A 24,098-nucleotide genomic window follows, 5' to 3' on the forward strand; every position below is an offset into this window, starting at 1 on the left:
ATGACTTTGATTTTGTTTAGTGCTTAAACATGTGTTTTGGGCTAGCTACTTTGTATATCACTTTCCATACTGCTCTCCATTAACAATTCAGTTCATTTCGCAATCCATGCCAATTATCTATTTTTACATTTTTCAAAAGTTGGTCTGCTTGATGTCAAAACTGGGGTTTTAATTTTGTGCTCCCTGTCAATAAGTTTCTATGAATAAAATAAGAAAATAAAAAAAAAAGGGACAGAAAGTTCTGGGTGAGAAATAGAGAAGTGAAAGAAAAAAATGCAGTTGGAGGTGTCTGTTTACCGATGAATCATAATTGTTATTTTATTAGGCTTTGTCTGTGATTCATCTGCCGTAAGGTCCTATCCACACTTGTTTTAAACAATATTCACTGACCACGTTCCAACATCTTCTGGGGCAGCGTTCCAAAGTTGTACAACCCACTGAGGAAGGAAAGTGTCTCTGCATCTCGATCTTGAAAGAGTGACACCTAATTTTAAAACATGGTAGTATGGTAGTGTGGCTAGTCCTTTGGGTTGCGGCATGTCCTCGTTCCGTTGTCTCTCCCTTAGGCATCTGTTGATGAAATTGCGACTAGCCACACTACCATACCTCAGGAGCATTTCTGAACTGACAGCCAGACTACTGCGACCACTAGGACTCATAACAGCACACAAACCAACAGCCACGCTCAGACAACAACTCACCAGAACAAAGGACCCGATACTCAACATGAGCAAAACCAATGTAGTGTACAAAGTCCCATGCAAGGACTGCAGAAAACACTACATCGTACAAACAGGAAGACAGCTAATGATCCGTATACACGAACACCAACTAGCCACGAAACGACACGACCAGCTATCCTTAGTAGCCACACACACAGACGACAAGCAACATGAATTCGACTGGGATAACACTACCATTATAGGGCAAGCCAAACAGAGAACAGCCAGGGAATTCCTAGAGGCATGGCACTCATCCACAGACTCTATCAACAAACACATCGACCTGGACCCAATATACCGGCCACTTCAGTGGACAGCTCGAACTGACAACCGGAAGCGGCAGAGACAGGCCACTATAAATGCCGGAGGAAACAGCACAGAAGCGCTTCACAGGAGGCTCCCAAGCACTGAGGATGTCACCTAGACAGGGGACGAAACGTTTGCAAGACAAATTCCCAGCTCGGCGAACAGAACCACAACAACGAGCACCCGAGCTACAAATCTTCTACCAAACTTTGAACATATTCTTATATTTTTACTTACTTCAAAAAGATGTTGTAATGGATTTGCTTTCAGTTTCACCTCTGAACCAAAGAGCTGAAATCCTGCTCCAAGCAAGCCTAAAGTACAAAGAACAAAACAGCCAAAAAAATGTAAAACCCTTTGTCTTTCTAATTTACCACAATTGCAATGCAGCAATAAGGAGACTATCTTCACAGAAGGATATACAATTTGCCCTGTTAAAGATCACTCACACACCCAACTTGACTCAAAAAGGCCTGAAGTTTCTGTTGTATCTATTAGCCAAGATACCCACTTCACAATTATTCACGACACCTTAGATTTAATGTGTTTGTTACCCAGTCAAGGCGACAGCACAGCCAGCATTCCACTCCACTTTCTCGAAGAGAAACATTCGCTAGCCACTTACAACCTAAATCAGAGGCAGCTGAAGAAAAACAGGATATATGACATAATGATAGTGTCCCTGCCTCTGGGCCAGAGGGCTAAGTGCGTTGTAACAGATCACTTCCATCAAGAAAGAAGCACTTGGTTCATTGACTTGCATGTTTTGGCACAGCAAGTGCACATCTAAATCTTTCTTAAAAGATTAGGAGAAGGTTTCTGCGTTTCCCCCTTAAACACAATGCGTTCCAGATTCTCACCACTGGGTGAAAAAGTTTTTCCTTCTCAAAACCTTCTGTCACTTCCCTTAAATCCATGTCCCCTGACTTCCATCAAGGAGTACAGTTTCTTCTTGTCTACTTTATCAATGCCCCTCATTATTTTAGACATCTCCCACATTTGACCCATAATGCTTTTAGGGAGGGAATTCCAGGATTTTTGACCCAGTGACACTGAAAGAATGGCGATATATTGCCAAGTCAGGATGGTGAGTGGCTTGGAGGGAAACTTGCAGGTGGTGTTTCCATGTATCTGCTGTGGATCTCTATGACTGTGTCTGAACAGGTTGATAAACTATTGTAACGGAATAGAATCTCGACAGTTCCCTTGTCAATATTAGCTAGTAGCTCAAAACCATTTACAACCATAGCCTTAGATTCACATATTAAATCAACACAAAAACACTGAGAATTAGCAATAGCCCTAAAAACTTACCAAACTGCATGCCCCAGTCTCCAAGATAGTTGATCCTGATCACATCATTTCCCAAAGCTTGCTTTATATTAGCAATGAAGTTACCTAACAAAATAGTACAACACAAATACAAGTTATCCCTGCTGTATTAATTAGGTTTTCTCAAAATAAATCGTGAAATATTGTTTGAGCACTGCCATTTGTTGGCAAGATTCCATCTGAGTCATAGGGTAAAAGGGTTCAAGCCCTAAACTCTGGATGCAAGATGATAACCCAGGGTGACATTCTAGTGCAGGTCAAAGAGAGAGTGCTACATTGCCCAATGAGCCGTCTTCTCGATGATTCATTAAACTAGTGCAAGGTTTGCCCTCTTAACCAAAGGTCTCATGGAATGTATCAATACTGTGAGGAGAGTCTCTTCCCCAGTACCAAGGCCAACATTCCTTGCTCAAACAACAGGAAGAAAACTAGGTTAAAAATAGAAAATTCTGGAATTACTCAGCAGGTATGATAGAGTCTGTGGAAAAAGAAACAGAGTTAATGTTTCAAGTTCAATGATTTCACCGAAGAGTCAGATGGAACTTAGTTTCTCCCTCGACAAATGCTGCCAGACTTGCTGAGTTCCTCCAGCAGTTTCGATTTCAGATTTCCAGCATCCGAAGTATTTTACCTTAATCTAATAGTCTGGCAGTCTTAGACAATTTCAACTCAGAGCACCACACTTTGTATTCTTCCCCTTCAACCAATATCTCATTTGCACGGGTTTGCTCTCAACTGAGCTCACCTATTTGTGACTTCTATCACCATGAACACTCCCTTCAGTTTTTGCTCTGGGCACTATCACCATCTGTAATCAATCGCTCCTCCTTCCCTGCCTCTGTCAACAACATAGAAACCATATTTTCCCTATCCCCTTCAATTCTGAAGAAGTGCCTCTGGACTCTGAATGTTACATCTGTTTCTCCCTCCACTGGTGTTGCCCAGACTTGCTGAGTTTCTCCAGCATTTAGTGTTTAAGTTTAGATCTACAACATCCACATTATAGTCCTTCTATAACACTTTAGAAAGGACTGAAGACCATGGGGATTTAGGAAGGAACTGAAGGAGAACTTAGGGTTACAGAAACAATTTCACAGAATACCTGCAAACGTGAGGAATTATAGTTATGTGTACCCGCTGGAGAAGCTAGAGAGGATCTCTCTAGCGAAAGCTAAGAGGAGATTTGGAAGGGGCGCTTAAAATTACAAAGGTTTTAAATAAAGATATGTTGTTGCCAATAGCTGAAAAAAGTCAATAAACAGGGAGCACAGGTTCTTGTGGCACAGTTCTAATGACCTGGGTCCAAGTCTCACCTGCTACAGAGCTGCGCAAGAACACTTCTGAGCAGCTTGATTATAAATTATAAACAGAGAGCACAGATTTAAAGGTAATTGGCAAAAAAACCCAAACATTTTTAGTGCAATGAATGGTTAAGATTTGGGAAACAATATCTGACAGAATAGGGGGCACATACTCAACAGCAGCTTTCTAAAAGGACGCTGGGTAAATATTTGAGAAAGAAAAGATTGGTAGGACACAGGGAGAAAACAGAGGTGGGACTAAAATGGGCCCTTGTGTTGTGACTATCCTCTGATTCACTCATTTATTTTGCTACAGTTTGCAGTTACTGCATTTACAAATGGAGTAACAGAGTTTCCAAATACTAATTTCCAAAGAACATAAAAAGGTATAAACTACCAAATGTGTTTTTTTTTTATTCTTTCTTTCAAGAAACTATATTTTTGCACTATCAGCACATCAAAGTGTTAGTTTGAATGATCACACAAAGTGCAATCTAATGTGATGTACATCCAAACCTACAGAAAGCTTGAAGTGCCATCTGTCTGAGACTGTCGGTAATTAATGCTCAAGCTGTGTTTCTCTGTCAAGGTATCTCACTTCAACAAGCCCGGAAAAGCAGAAGGCAATGACTTGGCTCCTGTATTATGGGCACTAGAATACTCACACTTCCCCTATCAGTGAGCGATCAGCTGCCACACTTCACTGATGAAACCAAAAAGGAGGAATTCCTCAACATTCACCTGGTGGAAATGTGGCTGCTTTCAATTGCAGAAGTGGATAAAGTAATACGGAGGCACTGGAACCTCCCGAGCCAAATTTGAGCTGGGGACATGACTGCAGTGTAACCCCTAGGACAAGGAAATATGCAGAACCTTGGGTTAGAGTGCAGAGCTACAGTAACAGGATACCCTAGTGCTGACAGTGTACAGAATCCCAGTTTGTCTGCCTGCCTGAGGAGTTGTGTACAGTTTTTAAGATCTTGTTGAGCAGCTTTAGAGGCAAAATCATATTTTCTTACCTTCTACAAGTAATCAGCTAATTTATTTTTGGTTTATAATTTACCTTTGGTGATGAAATTTGAAATGCAGCTTGTAACTTGCACATCAGTAAATTTATCTCCAAGGGAAAAAGTCACTTTGGGTCACTAATGCAGTTCAGCGTTTACTTGGGTTCTGTATTAGGCTTTCAAATTGGTATTATTTACCAGACTTGAAATAATTCTAGAAACAGTACCATTTCTTGCAGTACAAAGACAAATTTTTACCTATAATTGTTGAACGCAAATGTCCTGCATGAAATTTTTTTGCAATATTTGGTGAGCTGCAAAGAAAGAAGGAAAAGTTAATATTGCTCAGCTTGCTCAAAGACGCACAGAAGCTCAGCTTGGTTCACTCAACCAGACTGGCTGTAGACATTCTCAAAGCACAAAAGGTAGTTGTAATGACTCATCATCCAAGTCCCAAGAAATCTCTGCAGCTCTTAGTCATGGTTCCACTCTAGGTTCAACCCTCTTCAAATTGCTTTATCAATGACCTGCCCTGCATTGTAAAGTCAGATGTGATTGCACAGTGCTCAGTACCCTTCATAAACCCTCAGACAATCGAGACACATAGCAAATGCTTTGGACAAAATTCAAGCTTGTGCTAATAAACGGCAAGTCGTATCTGCACGTGAAACAACCATCAAACAGAGAGAGAATATCTATCTCTCTCTGAAATTCAGCAACCTTACCGTTACTGTGTTCCACACCATCAGCATGCTGTGACTTACCTGTGAGCAGAAATACTATGGCTGCTGGAGCAAGGGGGGGGGGGGGGTGGAAAAGAGTGGGGGAGAGACGGAGAGGCAGAGGGAGAGGCAAAGGGCGGAGAGAATCGGGGTTTAATCTGAGGGTCACCATACCCCAGGGAAAGGTTGAATAAAATTTCAATTAATTCATGTAAAAGAGCCAATTTGAAATAAAACAAATAGATTTAGTTTGAAACTTAGGGACATTTACTCGAGTCAGAAACCTACCTAAATTCCACTATAACTCGGCCACAGGGGTAACCTTGGAAGAGTTCACTCTCTATTCCATATTTCGAACCTTTCTTTGAAATCTCTTGCATCACAAGCTGTAAAGGTAAAAGATACAGAACGTAAGACGACAGAAATGCAGTGCTACAGCCACAACCAAGTATTCAAACAAGCCCAGTGCCTATTGTAACACTGGGTAGAATTCTCATCTTCAGTTAACATGTTTTGTCACTTGTCATAATTCACAGAAATTTCTCTCGTGCAATCTTTTGCTCTTCACCTCATTAATTTTGCCTCCAGGCTCATCATCAATGGCCTTTCCATGGAATCATGAAAGGTGAGGTAGTACAGGAGAGATCCCTCTGCTGACCCCATATTTAAAACCGAGTTGCACATTACTTGAGATGATGACGACAATTACTCTGGATGCATGTCCAGAGTCAGTCACTGAGGACATGACCCAGAAAGGAAAGCTCACTCCCTGCTTGGTGGACAGGGACCTGGGAGTTGCTGGTGAACGGTGTGGTCCAGCTCCCTGTCAGATGAGGCCACATCATCAGACACAGCCAGACTGGAGCTAGGTGTCTGGCTTCAAAGGAATGCCCAGCAGTGCTGGAAGCAGGCCCATGATCAGTTGTGAATTTCACTGTTTGTTAACTTTCCCAGGCGCGCCCCAATGTCCAGCGATACTGCCTTTGCTGTTTGAATTCATGTAACTGTGCAGATTCACTGTGGTGTCAGTTTCTTTCTCTCTCTCTCTCTGTCTCTCCTGGACTGACCTCACCATGTGCTTCCTTTGTCTGTTCTTCTCCCTTTTATAACTGCTGTTATTTTGACTAAAGTTCCAAAACAATGCAACAGCATATAAAATAGTAATTGCTGCTCCTGGAATTCACCTAAAATATCTCAAACAAAAAAGGAGCAGCTGTTACTGCCAGAAATTTTTCCCGTCCTCCATCTTGGCTTACCCAGAATCCTTCACCTTTGAAGTTCCACCAACAATGCTACTTCACACCTACAAGGCCACTCACTCACGTCACTAATGCTCATGGGGACTCACTGGGGGTCACCTCATCACCTCTCGAGTTCCTGCATCACCCCAAGTGCTCTGCTGTACACTTCCATCATCAGGAACAATTGGTCCACCCCCCTGGCTTGACATCTCCACATTCTGCTGACTGACCTACCTGCAGACCCCAGAGGATTCTGGGACTTGACCTGCAGACTGACCAAGTCCCAGAACCCAGACTGTAAGGGCCCCAGGCTCTAGTAGGACTAAGCTCCTGACTACTGAAAACCCCCTGGATTGGAATTGGACAGGGCCTTTGACTGACTGTGGTGGCACTCCCTCACGGAATGCAGAACATCTTGACCTTTTCCTTTCAGACATTTTGCTAGAGGTACATGCATTATAGCCTGGTCCCATACAGTGACAAACCCATGTTCAAGGAGAATGATACCTATGGAGTGTGCCAGGACATTGCACTGAAGACACAGTTGGATAATGGCAAGGACACACAAAGGGCAGCTACTTGTTCTGACGAACACGTCAGACCTTTACATTGTCTGGTTTCTCAGGAAAGGAGAGGAAAATTGGAAGCAACGCATAAATAAGGAGAGTTGGACTATTAGTGACATGCAAATAAGGAAAGAAGGTAGTCACTGCTCAATAACCAGAGTCTGAAGTTACCAATTGAAGTGTATGGGAAAAGTCGGAAACAACTCTCACATTGAGATTCTTTGTACTCTCAAGCCCAGAGGGGAGAAAATTTCACCTATTGATTAGAGTTCCAGAATGAAAGGTCTGCAATAATGCTGGAGCGTCACTGATAGCCAAACAAACATTAGACACCCACCTCAGCAAGTAAGGATCGGTTCACTTTGAAATTAATGGTTCCTTGCCCGACAGCAATCTCAGTAACCACATCATCACAAGTTAACTAAAGTAAATATTAAAACAAAAAAGTGTTAGACCTAACCAAGACATGAAAATGTATTTTAAAAATGCAGCACAATTATAGTTCAACTTCAGTTTTGAAGCCATGTTAAATAGATGTTAGAAGCTTAAGGAATTTGTTACCTGCAGTCTCAAGCTAACAGACTCCAGTAATTCTACAACATTCACCCCCAACACTATCACTGTGTTGTACTGCACATGTACACCAGGTTGGCCCTACACTGGCCTAATAGTACTATTGCTCTGAAGCCAAGACAGTAAGGCTCCAGCATACCTCTACATGTATTTCCTTGTGCAAGTCAAACCTGATGACACCTTTAGACATGTCATGATAATTAGATTTAAGTTTGTTTGAACATCTTTTGGATTGTGTCCTTTACTGGAAGGTAATAGATTGATCTGTTTGTCATGGAGCAGCGAGGAGAAAGGGCGAAGAGAAGCAAGGGCTGCTGGGAAGGGTAGGTGATTTTTTTTTTTAAGTGGGTGGTCAGGAACGGGACTCCCGGAAGGTTAGGTTGCCTCCCTGGTGCCAGGGTCCAGGATGTCGCTGAATGGGTTTACAAGGTTCTGAAGGGGGAGGGGGAGCAGCCAGAAATTGTGGTACATATTGGCACCAATGACATAGCCAGGAAAGAGATTGTGGATCTAAAAAGTGACTACAGAGACCTAGGTTGGAAGCTGAAGAGCAGGACAAGTAGACCAGTGATTTCAGGTTTGCTACCGGTGCCACAAGATAGTGAGGTGAGGAACAGTCAGCGAGTGCAGCTTAACACATGTCTGCGCAGCTGGTGCAGGAGGGAGGCTTCAGATACTTAGATCATTGGGATGCCTTCTGAGGAAGGTGGGATCTACACATGAAGGACGGATTGCACCTGAACTGGAGGCACAGAAATGTCCTGGGTAGGAGATTTGTTTATGTGTGGGAGGGTTTAAACTAGTTTGGCAGGGGGATGGGAATCAGTGCTACATATCTGATATGGGGCTAGTTGCAGATGGGGCAGTGACAGAATGTAGTGAATCTATTGGGAAGGTTTTTCATGTGATGGAACAAAGATTGCTCAAAGCGTGTCTGCTTTAATGCAAAGAATGTCAGGAATAAGAGTGATGAACTTAGAGCATGGATGAGTATTTAGGACTACGATGTTGTGGCCAAAACGGAGACGTGGGTTTTACAGGGACAGGAATGGTTGCTAGATATTCCAGCGTTTAGAACATTTAAAAAGAACAGGGAGGAGGAATAAAAGAGGAGGGGGTGTAGCACTGCTAATCAGAGAGATGCATCACGGCTACAGAAACGAAGGTTGTTGAGGAAGGTTTGTCTACTGAGTCAGTATGGGTGGAAGTTGGGAACAGCAAGGGAGCAGCCACCTCATTGGGGGCTTTCTACAGACCCCCTAATAGCAGTAGGGAAATCGAAGATCTCATAGGCTGGCAGATGTTGGAAAAATGTAGATGTAGCAGGGTTGTTGTTATGCGTGACTTCAACTTCCCCAATATTGACTGGAACCTCCTGAGTGCAGATGGTTTGGATGGAGCCGTTTTTGTGAGGTGTGTTCAGTAGGGTTTTCTTACTCAGTATGTAGACAGGCCTACAGGGGGCCATTTTGGATTTGGTGCTCAGCAATGAGCCAGGATAGGTGTCAGATGTCACGTTGGGAGAACACGTTGGTGACAGTGACCACAACTGCCTCACATTTACCATAGCCATGGAGAGGGAAAGCAGCAGTTACCATGGGAAGATATTTAATTGGGGAAAAGGAAATTATGATGCTATCAGACAGGAGTTGGGAAGTACAGACTGGGAGCAATTGTTCCAGAGAAAGGGCACAACAAACGTGTGGAAATTATTTAAGGAGCAGTTATTGCAAGTGATGCATAAATTTGTTCCTCTAAGACAGGCAAGAAGGGGTAAGAGGTAAGATTAAGGATCCTCGGACGATGAGAACAAAAGGAGCTTCTCATCAAAAGGAAGGCCGCAGCTAAGGTAGAGGAAGCAAGGGTCTAGCACAGCTTTAGAGGATTATAGGCTTGCCAGAAAGGAGCTCAGAAATGGACTGAGGAGAACCAGGAGGGGGCACAAAAAAGACTTAGCAGGAAGAATTAGGGAGAACCCAAAGGCATTTTACTCAGACGTGAGGAATAAGAGAATGATCAGGGAGAAGGTAGGGCCAGTCAGGGATAGTGTAGGGAACTTGTGCGTGGAGTCTGAGCAGAAAGGGAAAGCGCAAAATGAGTTTTTTGCTTCGGTTTTCACGAAGGAATGGGACCTTGTTGAGAATGAGAACTTTGAGGAGCTGGGAAACAGGCTTGAACAGATCAAGACTGAGGAAGTTGACGTGATGGAAATTTTGGCATATATTGAGATTGATAAGTCCCCAGGGCCAAACTGGATTTATCCTAGGCTGCTCTGGGAAATGAGAAAGGAGGTTGCTAAGCTGCTGGTGAAGATCTTTGCTTCCTCACTCTCCACAGAAGTCGTACCGGAGGATTGAAGACAAACATTGTTCCTCTTTTCAAGCAGGGTTATAGGGAAATCCCTGGCAATTAAAGACCAGGCAGTCTTACATCTGTGGTCAGCAAGGTTTTGGAAAGAATTTTGAGGGATAGGATTTATGACTATTTGGAAAAGCATTGAGTGATTAAAAGCAGTCAGCATGGCTTTGTGAGGGGCAGGTCATGCCTCACTAATCTTATTGAGTTCTTTGAGGATTTTACTAGACAGGTTGATGAGGGTTGGGCAGTGGATGTGGTGTATATGGACTTCAGCAAGGCAGTTGATAAGGTTCCCCATGGTAGGCTCATTCATAAAGTCAGAAGGTATGGGATACAGGGAGATTTGGTTATCTGGATTCAGAATTGGCTGGCTGACAGAAGGCAGAGAGTAGTTGTAGATGGAAAGTATTCTGCCTGGAGGTCAGTGTTGAGTGGGGTCCTGCAGGGCTCTGTTCTTGGGCCTCTGCTCTTTGTAGTTTTTATAAATGACTTGGATGAGGAGGCTGAGGGACGGGTTAGTAAATTTGCTGATGACACAAAGGGTGGAGGTGCTGTTGATAGTATTGAGGGTTGTTGTAGGCTGCAGCGCGACATAGACAGGATGTAGAGCTGGGCTGAGAAATGGCAGATGGAGTTCAACCTGAATAAATGTGAAATGATGTATTTTGGAAGGTCAAACTTGAATGCTGAATATAGGATTAAAGATAGGATTCTTGGCAGTGTGGAGGTACAGCAGGATCTTGGTGTTCAAGTACATAGATCCCTCAAAGTTACCACCCAAGTGGATAGGGTTGTTAAGAATGCATACGGTGTTTTGGCTTTCATTAACAGGAGGATCGAGTTTAAGAGTCGCGAGATTTTGCTGCAGCTTTATAAAACCCTGGTGAGACCACACTTGGAATATTGTGTCCAGTTCTGGTTGCCTTATTATAGGAAAGATACAGAGGCTTTGCAAAGGGTGCTAAGAAGGTTGATCAGGATGTTGCCTGGACTGGAGGGCTTGTCTTATGAAGAGAAGTTGACAAAGCTCGGACTTTTCTCTCTGAAGAGGAGGAAGAGAGGTGACCTGATCAAGGTGTATAAAGTAATGAGAGGCATGGATAGAGTCGATAGCCAGAGACTTTTCCCAAGGACAGAATTGACAGCCATAAAGGGTCCTAAGGTGTTAGGAGGAAGGTATAGAGGAGACGTCAGAGGTAGGTTCTTTACGTAGAGAGTTGTGAATGCATGGAATGCGTTGCCAGTGGTGGTGGTGGAAGCAGAGTCATTGGGGACATTTAAATGATTGCTGGACATGCACATGGATAACAGTGAGTTGATGGCTGCGCAGATTAGGTTATTTTAGATTAGGGTTAATCCTTGGCACAACATCTTGGGCCGAAGGGCCTGTTCTGTGCTGTACTTTTCCATGTTCTATTAATAGGTAAACTTTAAGATCCTATAAGAATCAATGTTTCTTCACAACTTTGATGAAAATAGATTCAAATACATTTCTTCTCAGAAACAAAAATTCAAAATTGCTGGTGAAACTCAAGATCTAGTAGCATCTATGGAGAGAAAGCAGAGTGAACATTTCAGGTCCAGTGACCCTTCTTCAGAACACTTTGGACCTGACATGTTAACTGCTTTCTCTCCACAGACGCTGCCAGGCCTACAGACCATTTTGAGCACTTTATGTTTTTTCTGATTTTCAGCATCGACAGTTCTTTGCATTTTTTTTAAAAAAAAGCATTTCTTCTCAGCCTTACTTTTACCAGGGAGTGACTTGTGCAAAATACTCGACAGAGTCGACATTACACAAACCATAGTCCTTTAGCACTGGAAGAATACCCTCACCACACAGAATGCTGAGGTCCAATAAAGATAAATCCTTCATCACCACCTCCTCACAGCACCATCCACATCCTGAAGAATAAGTACTACAGATTAGCAATGAGAAGAAATCTTCTTCAAACCATTGAGGACTTTATCATCCAGTAAAGAGTGAAGCTATAACAAAAATTTCTAAAATCTATTTTACCTTGTTGATAAACATTTCTGTTTATTAAGTTTTCTGTTTATATACAATTGGATTTGTTCTTGCTAGGAAAGAGAAACAAAGATGTATTTTCAATCGGCTACTTGATGGCAGCATATCAGATCCAACTGCAACGTTCATCATCGGGAGGGTGGCTGTTTTCTGCCAAAGTAAACGCCTACTCCCCTGCTACACGATAGGAATGGCTGTACATCACAGGCACTTTCAGTATGAGGAGCTCACCTTTTAAATATAAAATCAGTACCGAATCTACATTTTCTATTCTGTTAGCCTCAAAAGATTTAAGGGGCAGAATCCTGGGATTCCATTGAAGACACTGGATTGCCTGGCTGCATCAAAAACTGGAAAGCCAAGCCAAACATCGCCCACCTGCCTGATACTCCTTCCATTCAAATCAAAACTCCGTCCAATGCGATTCCTTGATAAACACAGCTTCTAGCCAATGCTTTGATACAGACCCAGGAATACCTCCACCTTAAAGTCAGTAATAACCACCGTCCTCTTCCAACGCAACATGCACAACCTGGTGTCCTCAAGTAACAGTACCTGCTCAGACAATTGCCTTGCTTGACTCTGGACAGCCGACCCCGATTTTAGGCAGCCTTTCTCCAGCACAGAGTTCACGGATATGCGAAAATCTAGGGTCTGCCTGAAAAATGTTTGAAAGAACATTAAACGCAACTTGCCTTTCCTCAACACATTAGACAGACGTACAGATAGACAAAATGTCAAAATCCACTGCAAAGAAATGCAGACAACATCAGGAAGTGGGAAAAACTAAAAAAAAATGACAAAACCAAATGCGAGATTAAGGTCACAAATTGTTTCAAAGGACACAGAAAATGTATTCAACAGATAAGAGTGGAACAGCTGAATGGTGAACTCCATTGTTCAATTGGAAACCAAAAGACAAGCAGAAAACAAGAACCGTAAGAAAGAAAACTCTCAAAGCAAAATAAGCAAAGACTCAAAAAGGCCTGATGAAAATGACACCAGCGTTGGGAATGTGAAAGAAAAAAAAGAGAATTTCACCTCAAAAGTAGTGTAAGCATTTGTGTCAGAACATGCCTCTGCACCCAAATAAAAATTCAGTGCCAAGCTGCTCAAACCAAAGCTTTTAATTTTACGCGAGCAGAGAGTAAAGTATTACTTGAGTTCTGAATAATATGTTGGCAAGCAAGTAACAAACCAAACAGGGTTTTATAGTCTGTTTTTATAACACAGTCAATTTATATTTAAGACATTAAGCTAATTAAGACTACAGTCTTCCTTCCCTTCAAGCTAGGGAGGGTTCAATCTTTAGAAGTTTCTTTTTCACTGGGGCGTAGGTCATTGAAGGGTGACCTCGTCAAGGTTTATAAAATCATGAGGGACATAGACAGGTGAATAGCAAAGATAGAGGACTTCAAAACTGGGGACAGATTTTTAAAGCAAGAGGAGAAAGATTTTAAAAGTTAGGAAGGCAATTTTTTTAAAAACAGAGCTGTTAGTATGTGGAATGAACTGCCAGAAGAAGTGGTGGATGCAGGTACAGTTACAACATTTAAAAGACAATTGGGTAAATACATGACTAGGAAAGGTTTGGAGGGATATGGATCAAATGCAGGTAAGTGGGACTAGTTTAATTTGGCATGGGCTAGTTGAACTGAAGCATCGGTTTCCATGCTCAATGACTCAAATAAGGAGGAATTTCAAAAAGAAGACTTTAACATGCATGCACTGAGGGGGAAATAAAGTAGTACAAGTCATTTGGCTATAATGCGGGTTTCCTTGATGTGAATTCGCTACAGCACGATTTACAAACTGGGGACACTGTTTCAAAAGTGTGAATGTTTAAAGGTTGTATTGGTTACATCACAATTCCAGCCCCATAATTTAAATGGTGCTGCTATTACGTGATTTTCTTATAAGTTGGGGTTGCACGAGAATGGAACTACTGTGCTATAGCAGAACCAACTCTACAGAATGGGAACTGGGGTTATAGCATGAGTAATGGCATAAAGGTAAACACAAGTCACAAAATTATAGATTAACCCTTGCTTATGAAAGGCTTTAGGGGCTAGTTGTGGAAACACCAATAAGTTTCAGACATTGGGGAGGAAACAGGTTACAATAAAAGAAAGAATGTGGATGCTGGAGAAAAAAAATAGTCCAGAAACTGGCAGTGAAACTCAGCAGGTCTGGTAGCTTCTGGAGTGTGAAAGCAGGGTTAACAGTTCGAGTCTGGTACATCTTTATGGAAACTGGGGTTTTTAAGATTAGATTCCCTACAGTGTGGAAGCAGGCCCTTGGGCCCAACAAGTCCACACCGACCCTCCAAAGAGTAACCCACCCAGACCCATTTCCCTCTGACTAATGCACGTAACACTAGGGGCAATTTAGCATGGCCAATTCACCTGACCTGCACATCTTTGGATTGTGGGAGGAAACCGGAGCACCCAGAGGAAACCGACGAAGACACTGGAAGAATGTGCAAACTCCACACAGACAGGTGCCAGAGGCTGGAATCGAACCTGGGACTCTGGTGCTGTGAGGCAGCAGTGCTAACCACTTAGCCACCATACTGCCCTGATGAAAGCTTCTGATGAAAAATTACTGGACTCAAGACATTAACTCTGCTCTCTCCCCACAGATGCTGCCAGACCTGCTGAGTTTAACCAGACATTTCTGTTTTTGTGTCAACAGGTTATGTCTTTGATGGATTATTACAAATTTTAAAACAAAGGAACTTCTTTAAATCCTGCAGGCAGAATGAATTAGCATTGCATTGGGATAAAGACGCGAACATAATGATCAAAGGGACAAAAAGGGTGATCCAGAAAAATAAAACCCGGCAGCAAAATTCAAACAGATGGGTAAAGAATATTATCAGTGTTCCAACAGTAAGATCTCTCAGAGAGGAAACAGAATCATAAGAGATGTAATCAGAATTAAAACTGAAGGTGAACATGTCTTCCTTTGCGAATGCTTAAAGGTGATTATGAGTAACACGACAGATGACCAAGATAAAATCCAGCGAATGCACAGTAAATCAGATGGATATCAGAGTCAGATTAAAAGGGCTCAAAATTAATACCACCACAGACAGATGGAGTGTGGAGACATATCTGATAGGAGATTTGCAAAGACTTAACAAGTGAGTTACAAATGGATTGGAAGCTGATCAATGTAGTGTCCGTTTTCAAAACCGATAGCAAAACTGACACAGACATCACCAGACCCACCAACCTGACTTCTACTTCATGCAATATAATATAACGGATGCATCAGGAGTAAAGTTGAATATTATGTCTTATATATAAAAGATCCTCGCAAACAGATGCCAAAATGGATTCAGAGTAGGGAGATACTATCTGGGTTAACTCTTTCACATCTCTGAACAGGCATCAACCTAAAAATAGTCTGTAAATCATACAGGTAAATGCAGGCCTCCAAAAGGACAACAGAAAAAAAATTCACATGAAAGATCATACTAAAAGGTGTGGAGATTCAGGGCTTTTTGGGTTGATAAAAAGACTGAACTATTAGTAGGCAGATAAATGCAGCCAGAATAAGTAGGGGTATTGTATTTGATTAGTTTTAGGTCCACTACTACTACCTCAAATCCACAAACAATCTGGATACGGAGAGTGGAAAGATTTACTGACACTAAAATGGAAGTGGACATGAAATTGTAGCATGAGTTAACGAAGCAAACATTTTACTGGATGCTGACAGATAAAATTTAAATCACATTGCAGAGTCTCAGGTAGATAGGATAGTGAAGGCAGCATTTGGTATGCTTTCCTTTATTGGCCAGAGCATTGAGTATAGGAGTTGGGAGGTCATGATGGAGCTGTGCAGGACATTGGTTAGGCCACTGTTGGAAGACTATGAGCAATTTTGGTCTCCCTCCTATAGGAAGGATATTAGATTAGATTAGATTACTTACAGTGTGGAAACAGGCCCTTCGGCCCAACAAGTCCACACCGCCCCGCCGAAGCGTAAGCCACCCATACCCCTACATTTACATCTACCCCTTACCTAACACTACGGTCAACTTAGCATGGCCAATTCACCTGACCTGCACATCTTTGGACTGTGGGAGGAAACCGGAGCACCCGGAGGAAACCCACGCAGACACGGGGAGAACGTGCAAACTCCACACAGTCAGTCGCCTGAGGCGGGAATTGAACCCGGGTCTCCGGCGCTGTGAGGCAGCAGTGCTAACCACTGTGCCACCGTGCCGCCCAAAACTGTGAAACTTGAAAGCGTTCAGGAAAGATATACAAGAGTGTTGCCAGGGTTAGAGAGTTTGAGCAATGAGGAGAGGCCGAATAGGCTGGGGCTGTTTTCCCTGGAGAATCGGAGGCTGAGGGGTGACCTTATAGAGGTTTATAACATCATGAGGAGCATGAATAGGGTAACAGACAATGTCTTTTCCCTGGGGTGGGGGAGTCCAGAACTAGAGGGCAAAGGTTTAGGGTGAGAGCGGAAAGATATAAGAGAGACCGAAGGGGCAAATCTTTCACACAGAGGCGTATATGGATTGAGCTGCCAGATGAAGTGGTGGAGGCTGGTACAATTAAAGGCATCTGGATGGGTTTATGAAAAGGAATGGTTCAGAGAGATGTAGGTCTAGTGCTGGCAAACAGAACCAGCTTAATTTAGGATATCTGATTGGCATTGATGAGTTGGACCGAAAGGTCTGTTTCCGTACTGTACAGCTCTAGGACTCCATGGCTCTAAATAAAAAACAATGCAGAGAAGAAAAAAAAATATACAGGCACTCAGTGAAGAGTGTTGAGATGGCCAAGGTTGAAACAGAAAGAGACCTAGAGACCTAGACTGAACACATCCAAGCAATTTAGCACAACAATCATCAACCAAAACGCTAAGTTATATCACAAAGAAAAAATAATTCCAATGGAATATGGTTAAACTGTATAGAGGTTGAGTCAAATGCAGTCCTCAAGTATCACATCCAGTTCTGGTCATAGACATGATGGAGACATTTAATACTTTAATCCTCAGAGTAATGAATGATGACTGCAAGATGGTGTAGACTGGACCTATACTGCCTGGAATTTAAGTGCTTGAAAAGAGATCTTATTGAAACATAGAAAACATGAACAGATAGATGTTGAGGGGCTGTTTCCTCTGATTTTATAACATACAACTATGTAGTATCTCAGGATAATGTACGGGCCAGTTAGGACTTGGATAAGGTGGAGCTCAGACATCTTCTTAAATTATTTTCAATTTTTCAAAGGAAATTTCTAGGAAGTGGCCTTACAGGAGACATATATGATCATTTGAGAATTGTTTGAATGTAAATTGAAAGGGTATGGCAAGAAGATTCAAGTTAGCAAAAGGCAGAATGGGGTACTGATATTATTCTCCAAATGAAAAAGAGAAATCAATACATGGAATAGATTTCTGGTAATAGTGAAGGCAAAAAAACAAATCGTTCATCCTTACCAAAAAAAAACTGGTGCTGTTTCTGGACAGATGAATAAGATGGAGGTATATGGCTATTACACAAATAAATGCAGTCTTGCTGTTTTCTCCAAAGCAGACAGTGTATCACCCACACCCTGGTTACTAGCAAGTTTGGTGTCCTAGAGTTCCAGATTCAAAAAGCCTACTTTTAGTGAGATAATAAACTGAGGCTCCATTTATCCTTCATTAGATTTAGAAGATCCCATTCACTGCTGTGAAGGAGAGTAGGAGGATTATCCCGTGTCCTGGAAATATCTATCCCTCATTTAACATCCCAAAACAGGCTGTCTACTCATTACTGTATTGTTGTTTTTGGAAGTTGCTGTGATATAATTGACTAATACATTTTCTACATTACAACTGTTGTAATAACAACTTTGAAGAGTCCTTCAATGTTTGTAAGGTACTCAGAGATCCAGGGAGCTTGGAAAAAAATGCCACAAACAGTGCAAGTTTTTACTTTCAAACTGCCTTTCATGAGTGGATATTTGCAATATTTTCCATGAACTATTACATTAATTCTGGCTTAGAATTAGCTTAATCAGGCCTTGGCCTTCTAATAAGGTACAGGCATTTGTTGTTTTAAACTCCAGTATTATTTAAATAGGTCACACAAAACAGAAACAAAAAAGATGGTGAACTTTGATCTTATTACCATCCATATTTTCCAAAGTGCGCTGGATTTTCAGACAACTGGATAAGAAAATCAGGAAAGAAAAACATAATCATAATTCTTAAATCAGCTTAGCTTTATTTATCATTTCTAAACTCTCCGTTTGTTGGAGTTACACCTAGAACAAAGGAAGATAGTTACGGTAGTTGGAGGCCAATCATCTCAGTCTGAGGATGTCCCTGCAGGAGTTCCTCAGGGTAGTGTCCTAGACTGAACAATCTTCAGATGCTTCAATGACATCCTCCATTATCAGATCAGAAGTGGGGTTGATTGCCTTGGCTTATCTATTGGGTATTTTTAAAAAAAAAAGTATCTGCAGAAGACTCGGTTAGTCTCCATCTTAAAAAAACCTTCCAAAACCTTTTTTTTAGAAAAGTCATGACACTGGCCGTACGTCAACTTTGACTATTACAGTTCATTGCCTGTTGCTTTATGTAACGCTGTGGAACAGTTTTTTTTTGTTGCTAACAACACTGATTTCTCACCATTGGTAACGCATTGCTTCTTCACAACAGGAGTTCCTTGGGGTAGTCATTAGGATGCAGTGGTTTCCTACAGCCTGCCTGCAGAAGCTACTGATTCTGCAACAAGGTTGGAAAAACACCACAGTGACTGGCACACAGAATAGAAGCATGGATCGATTCAGTGCATGCTTGCAGTCAATGCCAAAACAAAGTCATATGTTGCTAATTTTAAAACTGCTGCCAAAAAAACCCTACAGAGCTCTGCAGCACAGCTATCCAGTTGCTGACAGCAACTGAGATCTGGCTCCAAATCAATGAGACCACCAGGTAACCAATAATATTGGTATCGTCAAGATAGGGTGAACAGCCAAATCATATTGATGCATTCTTACAAAGAGCAAACCAGGAAGCATATAAATCACTGAATTGCTTGATTTTGGATTTTCACCTTTTATAGATAGACCAATAATGGATTGTAACACACGAGATTAAGAAAATAGAAGTACTGTATGCAAACTTTCTCTTTCACATTTAGAATTCCCCATCACAATGGTGAAAAGGTATCAGAGGCAGGAAGGAAGGCAGATTTGAGGTTGGGATCACATCAGCTGTAATCTTATTGAATGATAAGGCAGGTTCGAGGGGCTGAACGGCCTATATTCATACATAAATATTTAAAGTTCATCTTTTTACAACAGTATGTCTCAAAATAACAATGAAGGTAGGATGTCAGTTATAAAACCCCAGCTTTACTTCACATAAAGCTTGTTACAGAAAGATTAAGCATGCAGGAATGGAAGTGTTTTTGTCAGTTTAGCAATTTCTAATTGCTTGCATTCTGAGGAGAACACAGTGGTGTTCCGTGTCTAACTAGACATTTGCCATCAGGTCTCAATGGAGTTACAACAGCACTGACAGTGTTACTGTCATTGCAACAGCAAAATTCAGGTCATTGAATGTACACGTTTATTCTGCTCCAATAATCTGCCTCCCTTACAATTTCATCATTCATACCCTTTATTGGGGTCTTCCCCATCAGTAGGGATAACAGCTTGCAATAATATGGTGTCTTTAACAGAATGAAGCATTGGAAGCTGCTTCAAAGAAGCATTAACTAACAATATTTGACACCATGCCACACGTGGAGGGTTTTAGGGCAGATAACCAAAAAACCAGATTAAAAGGATAATCTGAGAAACAAGGAAGAAAGCACATTCACTGGTGGTGGAATTATTTAAAAATTGGAAAATTGTAGGGTAGGAGGAGCCTATTTATCTACACCAGCTACAAACAGGAGATCAGCTTCCAGGAACCACTGGCACAGTGGCTCAGCGGTGAGCACTGCTGCCTCACAGCACCAGGGTCCCAGGTTCGATTCCAGCCTCGGGTGACTGTGTGAAGTTTGCACATTCTCCCTGTGTCTGTGTGGGTTTCCTCTGGGTGCACTGGTTTCCTCCCACAATCCAAAGATGTGCAGGTCAGGTGAACTGGCCGTGCTAAAGTGCCCATAGTATTAGGTGCATTAGTCAGAGGGGAATGGGTCTGGGTGGGTTACTCTTCGGAGGGTCAGTGTAGACGGTTGGGCTGAAGGGCCTGTTTCCTCAGTGTAGGGAATCTAATCTAATCAAATCACTTTTACAGGTCATTGAGCTCTGTGCTCAAGTACTGCATGACCTGCATCAAATCTTGGATGCACGATAATTTCTTTCAGGTCAGCATCGGGAAAACCAAAATCATTATTTTCTGAGCTCGCCAGAACGGAGGTCAAATCCAAAATGCCTTTCAGCTCTGCACCATTACCCAACTCTGCTCCTATGACAGAGATTGAGATTGGACTCAAAACAGGAAATCTGAATCTATACATAAAAAGAGATTCAACATTTAAAATTGAAAATACAGAAAGCTAACTATGAATTTATGGAAAGTAGGTGAATGAAATCTAAAATGTTTGTTTGAAAATTATTTATATTGCAATTATGAGAATAACACATAGGCCACCACTTCTAAGTGTATCTTGTGAAGTGTCAATTATAGTTGCATTATATTCTCAACCTATTACCTTGAACACATTTGTTTCCAGGACAAAGTTTTCTTTGAAATGTTCCCTTTATGTGATAATCTTCAGACTTCCAATAAAAAAATAGCATGGCACTGCATTTGGTTTTGCCTCATATCTTGCCTTATTCTTTTCAATCTTGATCTTTGCTTGCACCTGGATATTTTTAAATACTCAGAATTCAAAAGTAGTCAAGGAACTTCTAAAAGTTTTACATTATTTGTTTTCATGATTTGTAAAACATGCCTATAAAGCATCATAAATATTACATGATTGTCATAAGTTCCTCCTCAATAAAGAGAGCTATTTCAGCAACATTAAACTTTTCCCTTTACTTTGATGTTTTTCCTTCCTTTGCTCCATGAGTCTAAAAATATTTATTTCCCAGTCAGCAAGTTCATTCAGCAGTTATTTATTACCCAATGAATCCCAATCATGGTCAGATGTACAGTGTTGATGTGCTGCACTCAGCCAAGCACAGAGGAGCAATATCTGCATGAACAATGATTGGCAAAGCATAGCGTACAGAGTGGACGGAGATTTGATGGGCAGGAACTGGAGGAGGCAAGTCAAGATGAATTAAAGGGGCTGAAAGTAGGATGCATCCCAGACAATCACATGACTGAGCATATGAAAACTGTGTCACTTTAGGCTACATACTAACTAAACTGCTACAAAGGCATTAAGGTGCACTTTCTTTAAATTTTATTAATGCAATCTAAATCAACAGTGTACATAAAATATATAAAATGGTTAAATTACTGTTTTTTGGAGACAGGAACAGCTGACACCATAGGAATAAGCTTCTCTGTTGAGGTCCCCAGGACTTTGGAAAGCTGAGGAAAACAACAAAATTAGAGTAATCTTGAGAATATGCAAACTGAACTTTCCAAAATTTTGACAATTAAAAATGTTATTTAAATATGTAAACAGCAATAAGCACCTGAGGTATGAGGCTGTAATTTAATCACATCATGTTAAATTGGCTATTTATTGAAGTGTAATTTGGCTTGCATGGTTTTTTTAAACTTTAATGATCTCATTACTCTCTGATATTTGACCACAGGCTCCTTTAACTTATGGAACAGTTAAATCATCATTGAATGAGTGTGCCTCAACCTCTTTGTGGCAGAGAACTGCACAGGCTCACCACTTTCTGGGTGAAGAAATTGCTCTGGATTTCAGGCCTAAAAATGGTTCAGCCCCCTAACCTTAAACTATGACTCCTGGTTCTGGACTTCACCATCATTGGAAACATCCTCCCTGCATTTTATTTTTAGAAAAATTATTCATTCATGGGGCTTGGGCATTAACCAGCATTTATTGTCCAGCCCAAGTTGCCCTTGAGGAGGTGGTGGTGAGCTGCCTTCCAGAATCACTGCAGTCCACCTGCTGTGGGCAGATCCCCAATGCCATTAGGGAGAGAACTCCAGGACTCTGACCCAGTGACAGTGAAGGAAAGGCGATATATTTCCAAGTCAAGATGGTGAGTGGCTTGAAGGGCAACTTGCAGATGGTGGTGTCCCCATCTATCTGCTGCCCTTGTCCTTCTAAATATTAATTGATTTATTATCATGTGCTCATTTCATGTAATTGTGACCAACACCGTAATGTCATCACTATCAGTGCCATCTTAAAAAGACAGAAAAGAAACCAACTCAAAAGAATATCAAGGTAAAAATTTAAAAGTTCAAAATTACAGTCCTCACGTGCCTGAGCTATGGCTGTGGATCAGACCCTTTCCCCACGCTGACACAGAGTCCAAGGTCAGCACAAAGCGGTCGGCCCCACCTAGAGTCCCTTCGCCTTGCCACCAAATTCACTACCAGGAGTCCTGTAGACACTGCCTGGTGGACAGGCTTTGGGGAGTCAGGAGGCAAGTTACTCGCCACAGTGTTCATTGCATTTGACCTGTTCATGAACTTGCTGTATAAACAAGGAGTTCTGGTCAATAGTAACCCTTAGAATGCTGCTATTCAGTGACTCAGTGATGGTAATACCACTGAATGTGAATGGACGGTGATTAGACTGTCTCTTATTGCAGATGGTCATTGCCTAGCATTCACGTGGCATGAATATTACTTGCCACTTGTCAGCCCAAGATCTTGTTGCAGTTGAACATAGCCTGCTTCAGTATCTTGAGGAGTTACAAATAGTGCTGAACATTGTTTACTGATGTTTGAACATCCCAATTTCTGACCTTATGATGGAGGGAAGGTAATTAAAGCATTGATGAGGGGCAAGGACACTACCCTGAGAAAGACCTGCAGAGATGCCCAGCAGCTAAGATGACTGACCTTCAACAACCACAACCATTTTCCTTTGTGCTAGGTATGACTCTAACCAGTGGAGAGTTTGCCCCTGATACCCATTGATTGCAGTTTTGTTAGAGCTCTTTGGTTGGATGCTGTCTTGATATCAAGGGCAATCACTGTCACCTCTGCAATTCAGCCCTTTTGTCTGTGCATGAACCAATGACATCAGCAGCTGAAAGATCTTGGTGGAACCCAAACTGGGCGTTACCTTCCGTCACTTTACTAATGATCAACAGACTGATGGGATGGTCATTGGCTGGATTGGATTTGTCCTGCATTTCATGTACAGGATATACCTGGGCAATTTTCCTAACTGTCAGGTAAATGCCAGTGTTGTAACTGTACTGGAAGGGCTTGGTGAGGAGACCATTAAGTTCAGGAGCCCATGTCTTCAGTACTATTGCCAGAGCCCATAGCTATACTCAGTACCTCCAATCGTTTCTTGATGTCACGTGGAGTGAATGAAATTGGCTGAAGTTTACTGCGAATGCTTCAGCCTTATGTTTTACACTGATGGATTGGGCTCTTCCATCAGAGGGGGTGGGGATATTTGTGCAGCTTCCTCCTCCAGAGAGTTGTTTAATTGTCCACCACCATTCACGACTGGATGTGGCTGAACTACAGAGCTTAGATCTGATCTGCGGTTTGTGGGATAGAATTTAGCTTTATCACTTGCTGCTTGGCATGCAGGTAGTTGTGTTTGGTAGCTTCATTTGGATGACACCTCATTTTTAGGTATGCCTGGTAATACTCCTAGTATGCCTTCCTGCACTCCACATTGAACTTGGGTAGATGGGTTGATCCCCTGGCTTGATGTTAATGGTTGAATGGGGAATATGTCAGGCCACGAGGTTGCAGATTGTGCTGGAGAATGGTTCATAGTGCCTCGTGGATGCCCAGTCTTCAGTTGCTAGAATCTGTTGAACTCTATCCCATTTCACAC

At 41.9% G+C, this 24,098-nt stretch overlaps 1 protein-coding gene across 3 annotated transcripts in view; it reads right to left on the minus strand.

Moving 5' to 3' along the window:
• rars2 (arginyl-tRNA synthetase 2, mitochondrial) overlaps positions 1-24,098 on the minus strand; it is a 77,077-nt gene that overhangs the window by 47,713 nt on the left and 5,266 nt on the right. Inside the window, exons 1-8 of one of the 3 annotated variants that reach the window (XM_072553667.1) lie at positions 21,603-21,676; positions 20,844-20,996; positions 12,713-12,815; positions 7,535-7,618; positions 5,679-5,776; positions 4,927-4,982; positions 2,343-2,426; positions 1,266-1,342 (exon numbers count right to left, since the gene is read on the minus strand). In XM_072553667.1, the coding sequence (XP_072409768.1) occupies positions 1,266-1,342; positions 2,343-2,426; positions 4,927-4,982; positions 5,679-5,776; positions 7,535-7,618; positions 12,713-12,815; positions 20,844-20,854 (513 nt within the window). In that variant the 5' untranslated portion in view covers positions 20,855-20,996; positions 21,603-21,676. Of the gene's footprint in view, positions 1-1,265; positions 1,343-2,342; positions 2,427-4,926; positions 4,983-5,678; positions 5,777-7,534; positions 7,619-12,712; positions 12,816-18,805; positions 18,835-20,843; positions 20,997-21,602; positions 21,677-24,098 lie in introns of those variants that run through there. The other 2 variants (XM_072553666.1, XM_072553657.1) reach the window with 2 other exon arrangements.

This window comes from Chiloscyllium punctatum, chromosome 3 (genome assembly GCF_047496795.1).
Source record: "Chiloscyllium punctatum isolate Juve2018m chromosome 3, sChiPun1.3, whole genome shotgun sequence".
Classification (NCBI taxonomy): domain Eukaryota; kingdom Metazoa; phylum Chordata; class Chondrichthyes; order Orectolobiformes; family Hemiscylliidae; genus Chiloscyllium; species Chiloscyllium punctatum.